The 6,484-nt window shown below is 33.8% G+C and overlaps 1 protein-coding gene across 1 annotated transcript; it reads left to right on the plus strand.

Annotated features, from left to right (window-relative positions):
- Nucleotides 1–205: 205 nt before the first annotated feature.
- Nucleotides 206–5,914, plus strand: LOC115242842. The gene is made up of 6 exons (XM_029819387.1): nucleotides 206–226; nucleotides 1,911–2,175; nucleotides 2,671–3,666; nucleotides 3,817–3,987; nucleotides 5,425–5,583; nucleotides 5,772–5,914. The coding sequence occupies exons 1-6, from the start codon at nucleotides 206–208 to the stop codon at nucleotides 5,912–5,914; spliced, it is 1,755 nt and encodes a 584-aa protein (XP_029675247.1).
- Nucleotides 5,915–6,484: the final 570 nt, after the last annotated feature.

Genomic DNA, 6,484 nt, shown 5'->3' on the forward strand with positions numbered 1-6,484 from the left:
TAGGAAGTCTCTTCTCGCCGCGCGCTTGTGTAAGGCATGGATTGGCCCATCTTTTTAAATTAATTTCTTAATAATTATTACGAAAATCGCAAAATGGTAAAGGACTTTTCTTCTCGGTTTCATGTGCTCTACCTGCACATGGCGGGTGATCCGCGAATTATGGGACACCTTGTATATACATATATAAACTATAATTGATATAGAAATGTCAACGTTTCTCCCAGAGGTAAGTACTTATAAGAATTTATGTAATTCATTTACCGATTTAACGTGAATATGAAAAATGGTGTTTAGGCTAGATTGTATTTCTAGAATAAGTTATGTTATAAGAAGATCATGTATATAAATCGAGATCTCACAGCATGTGCTTTGCTGTGTTATGTAGCTTCATCATAAATTCGACTTGCATATCGATCAACAAACAGCCATAATAAGAGGTAACTTATAATGACTTGTAGCTCGTTGATTCGACAAATGCGAACTACGCGTCGTGAGATCTCGGTTATAGTTATGTGTTTATTGAAATATTTAATATTGAAATATATTGAAATATTTAAATTTTTCTTCATTAGGAGACTCTAAATAGCACAGAAAACTTAAAACAGTTTTTATTAAGCAGTGGAATTTCGGAAGATGCCGTCAACATTCTAAAAGGTAAGATTTCAATTTATAAAAAAGACAACATATACACACGCACATTATACCGTTAATCCTTAAAGCATTAAAAAATGCATTAAAAAAAAAATTTTGTTATTACTCGTCGGTTAGAATGAATAAATCATTCTTAATAAAATTACTTGGTCCATTTTTCTATATCATGAAATTCATCAAAATTTGTGCACTCACTCAATATAACGTATGTTTAGTGAAAATTTAATATATTAATAGTTTCAATATTTACTTTAATAAGTATTTAGAGTAACATTATAATAAAAATAAGATTATATAGCTCACATACACACAAAAAGATTAGAATATGATTCGTTAAAATACAATTTATAATTAAAATGTTTATTATATATACACAATTACATGCTATAATGTTACAGTTATAATTTCAATTTTATTTTTATTTTCTCACGTGCATTTTTTATTTGTATTACAGATACCCGAAACAGGGTGGATTAAAGTTAAAAAGTGATCCGTTTTTTTAAAAATACATTAACATATTACTTCTGATTTGCTTTTATTTTTAAATTTAAAATATAACTTTCAATATTATAACAAACACAATGACTTTACTTAAATGTTTTAAATGTGGAACGTTATCAACCACAATTAGGCAATTTTCTTTACATTTTTGTCGTCATCATGCTATTATAGTTAGCAGATCTTACTCATCAGGGTTTTATTGTAAACAAGAAAACTGTGATAAACATTTTTTAAGATTTGATTCTTTACTTCGTCACATTAAAAAATGGCATGTTGTCTGTGATGAGATATGCTATTCAGATATCCACTCATCCATGAAATCTAATAAACCCAATACTTCAGAAAAGATAGAAATACAATTATCAAAAGAAGAAATACATGAAAATAAAGATTATGATAGTATTAATTTTCAAGAATCATCAAAAAAATTTGATCTCTCCAAGAGTGCACGAAAATTTATTGCGAATTTAGGAATATTGGCCTGGTACAGCTATAGCTGCCATAACAAATGCAGCACAGTGCTTAGTTTCTGATATTTCTGATTTTATTCGTGAGGAAATGTTTAATTTTTGTAAAAAACAGAATACAAGCATAGAATCTTCTGATATTCAGGAACTATTAAATAAGTTAAATTTTGACAATTTATTTGAGAAAACTGATACCTTACAAGCTCAGATAAAAGTGGTCAAGAACACTTATCATTATATAGACTCAGTTGAAATACCTCTTGGATTCAGAATGCAGCAATATTTTGATAGAAAAAAACAAATGTGGGTACAAAAAAAACTTATGAGACTTTTCAGTATGTCCCAATTATTGAAACGTTGAAATTAATAATGTCTCACTCATCCATGCGGAATTATGTTCGTTCTGAACAAAACAGCTCAGATAATTTACTTGTAACTTTTAGAGATGGAATCAGTTATAAACAATATCCATTTTTTCTACGTTATCCAGACGCATTAAGAATTCAACTGTATTATGATGATGTAGTTCTTAATAATCCATTGGGCTCTAAAGTTTGTAATAAACCGCTTTCGCGAGGCGGTGACGGATAACTCGATCGGGATCCGGGGCTCGTGAAAGAGGATATCGAGAGACGAACGAAAGTGATGTTAGGTAAAATATAATTTATTGCGTGTGTGGTGTATATGTACAGCGTGTGTGTTTAGGTGTGTGAGTGTGGTATAGGTGTGCGACTCGGGTATTTTCGGTAGCGGTCGGTCGGTTACCCGAGCGCGTCGTCGGTTTTCGATGTTTTCGCGCGCCTAACGGCGGTTAGATGTTTACGCGCTTCTGATATTATTTAAAAATGGGCTCTCAGCGCCTCCGCATTTGCCCGACCGGTGTTCGTCGGGCGGCGGCGGTTCGGTAACGATGGGGGGATGCATCGTTACACGTTGATATTGACCACGGTCGTTAATAATCCATTGGGCTCTAAAGTTTATCCTCACAAAATTGGAGCTTTTTATTTTGTAATTCAAAATTTGCCTCAATATATTAACTCTTCTTTGGGAGTTCATCCTCACAAAATTGGAGCTTTTTATTTTGTAATTCAAAATTTGCCTCAATATATTAACTCTTCTTTGGGAGGAATTCATATTCTTAGTTTGTGTCATACTGCTGATATTCAAAAATATGGCATGAAAGCTATATTTAAACCATTTTTGCTGGATTTAAATAAACTTGAAAGTGACAATGGTGTAAATGTTATATATAATGGAACACATTTCGTATTAAGAGCAAGTATTGCTGCAGTTTGTGCTGATGGATTGGCCCCGCATCAGTTATTAGGATTTTTAAGTCCATCTGCTAAATATTTTTGTAGACTTTGTATGATCAATAGAGATGACTTCAAGAATAATAGAAATTTAAATGTTGTTTCTTTACGTACAAAGCAGCTACATGACAAACAATTAAAAGAAATAAATACTCAACAAACATTAAAAGAAATTGAAAATTCTAAAACAAAGTCAGGTATTCTAGAAGATAGTGCATTACATTCTTCTCGCTTTTTTCATTGTACAAATAATTTTGTCTTTGACCCTATGCACGATATTTTAGAAGGTATCGCACCAATGGAATTAAAATTGGTTTTGCACTATTATAGCACTTGTGATGATTATAATTTTAACATAGATATGTTCAACAACAGAATAAATTTATTTCGATATGGTTTACCAGAAAATAAAAATAAACCTTCCGTAAATTTTTCTTCAGCTTCTATTAAATATCAAAAGGATTACAAACTTTCACAAACTGCTGTGCAAACATGGTGTTTATTAAAAGTTTTTCCCTTCGTGGTTTCAGATTTAGTACCTGAAAATGATAAATATCTATCGTTAATTTTAATATTGAATAGAATAAACAAAATAGTATTTGCTCCAACATTGACACGCTCTATTTTGCCATATTTATCAGAATTAATCGAGGAACACAATTGTTTATTCCGAGAATTATTTCCAGCTATAAGTCCAATTAATAAGCATCATCATTTAACTCACTACCCTCAGTGTATATCTTTTTCTGGTCCTTTACGTTGGTTAAATTGTTTACGATTTGAAGCGAAACATAATTTCTTTAAAAAATATGGATCTATTGTATGTAATTTTAAAAATATTACAAAAACATTAATTAATTATTGTCAGTTATCTCAATGCGTAGTTTGGGGTACTAATGAAGAGCCGAGAATCAAATTAAAATATGGTAACGGATGTAAAGTTTATGTTGAAAATACTTATTGCTGGCAGCAATTATATCACATAAAATATCAGGGCAAAGACAAAATTATTAAAGTTGATAAAGCAGAGGTTTACAGTACAGAATATCGAAAAGGTTTGTTTGTTGCTATCGACAATGGAGTACAAGAAAATAGTGAAATTACATTTGGTTGTATTCAAGAATTAATAATACTAAAAGATGATCAATTGTGGTTGTGGTGTGAAGAATGGCAGTATCTTGGTTATAATGAATCATTAAATGCTTACCATGTATATCCTAAATTAGATTCATTTAGATTTGTAAACACTGATGAGTTATGTGATCTGAAACCATTTGCATTATGGACTGATTTTAAGACTAATTTGTCTTATATTGTACTTCATCATATATTATTATAAAAATGTTTTATGACTATATCTTGTATATAATCGCACTTTTTTAACTTTCATCTATATATCTATCTACATATATTAAAATTTTAATTCATTCATCTAAGTGTCGTTAGGTGTTACATATATAACTGTGTATATATATATGTATATGTATAATATGTACATAGACCAGTGCTCGTATTTAGTTGCACATTTCGGCCCGATTCCGTGGCTCACGCCTATTGCCCCCCACTCACCGCTCGTGCGTTAGAGACAAATCGCCAGATACGCGTAACTAAGGAGCGCGACGTTTTTTCTCAGGAGTGTCCGTATATAAGAATGCCTAAATATAATAATAAAACAATACTTTTCTATAAATAAAAGTTTTTCTTCAATATTTTATATCAACGAAATATAAAATATTGAAGAAATACTTTTAATTTTGAGAATTTTCGCGGTGCATTTAGAAAAGTATTGTCTTACTATTATATTTGGACATTCTTATATACGGACGCTCCTGAGACAAAGCGTCGCGCTCCTTAGTTACGCGTATCTGGCGACTCGTCGCTAACGCACGAGCGGTGAGTGGAGGGCAATAGGCGTGAGCCACGGAATCGGCCCGAAAAGGGCAACTATCTCCGAGCACTGCCGTAGGGCATACATGGACGTATATAGGTCGCGCGATCTCTACATTTCTTATAGTTAGAACGTATCAAAAAATAGAAAGTTGTTGTGCAATCTGTTTTTTTCGTGGGATAGGTCACTAGTGGTTATAGTGTATAAAAATTACCCTTGATACGGATTACCTTATTAAATAGTTACGGGGAGTGATAGAAAGTTATTCAAGTCATAGCGGCATAGACCGGCATTAGCCTTGAGTGTTATCTAGCCGGGATATGCTGATTTGTGGGAGTGAGAAGTGCATTTCCTGTCTGGGACACCAAAGTCTCACACGACAGGTAGACATTAAAGGTGGACACAAAAATGCTGACGTGTGACAGTGGAACAAAGGTGACTGATCGCTTACGCTGATATTAGCGGTTTCGGCCGATAATTATCGGCATGGACGATGAATATGCTGAATATCGATGCTCGGCATGTAAAAAGACAATAAAAAATCAGGTGGTGACATGCAAGTCTTGCTATCAGGTGAATTGTATTAAGCTGTTTTACCATCCAGGATGTGTAAGCAAGCATAGAATTTACGATAAAAATCAAGAATTAGTACCGTGTTCTGGCCCATTTGACAGATTTACAATTGAAAGTGAAGCAGATATGAAGAAAGCATCGGCAGTGGCCGGGGGCGGCAGGGACAGGCTAGGATCTACAGGATCTACAGGTTCGTTTACGACGCCAAGTAGTGGAAATAGAATATCAGGAGCGAGTGGATCATCGACTATTGACGTAACATGGGCGATGAATATGCTGAATATCGATGCTCGGCATGTAAAAAGACAATGAAAAATCAGGTGGTGACATGCAAGTCTTGCTATCAGGTGAATTGTATTAAGCTGTTTTACCTTCCAGGATGTGTAAGCAAGCATAGGATTTACGATAAAAATCAAGAATTGGTACCGTGTTCTGGCCCATTTGACAGATTTACAATTGAAAGTGAAGCAGATATGAAAAAGGCATCGGCAGTGGCCGGGGGCGGCAGAGACAGGCTATGATCTACAGGATCTACAGGTTCGTTTACGACGCCAAGTAGTAGAAATAGAATATCAGGAGCGAGTGGATCATCGACTATTGACGTAAAAATAGATTGGCTGGTAAAAATTGTAAAAGAAATAAAAGATGAAACAGCTAATTAATGTAAACTAGATTTGTATTACAAATAGCTGAGGAAGCTAATAAAGATCAATCAATCAAAAAAATCTCTCTCTCCCTCTCTCTCTCTCTCCCCCTCTCTCCCCTCCCCTCCCTCCCCCTCTCCCCTTCTCTCCTCTTTCTCTTTTTCTCTCTCCCTCTTTCTCCCTCTCCCCCCTCTCTCTCTCCCCCTCTCTTTCTCTCCCTCTCTCTCCACCTCTTTCTCTCCCTATTTAACATCCTATGATATATAATTGTTGTTTACAGACACATCGAGATTCAAATGATTTTGATATTAGATCCTGGATTAAAGAAAACGAGAAAGAATCTAAAAGAAATCCATCGCTTATCAATATTTTAGATTCAGGTATTATTCACTCCGTTCATAGACAAGAACTTATATGAATTTGTTGCGCGGGATTAATAAAAATTAA

Source organism: Formica exsecta, unplaced genomic scaffold, assembly GCF_003651465.1.
Source record: "Formica exsecta isolate Colony F162 unplaced genomic scaffold, ASM365146v1 scaffold652, whole genome shotgun sequence".
Taxonomy (NCBI): domain Eukaryota; kingdom Metazoa; phylum Arthropoda; class Insecta; order Hymenoptera; family Formicidae; genus Formica; species Formica exsecta.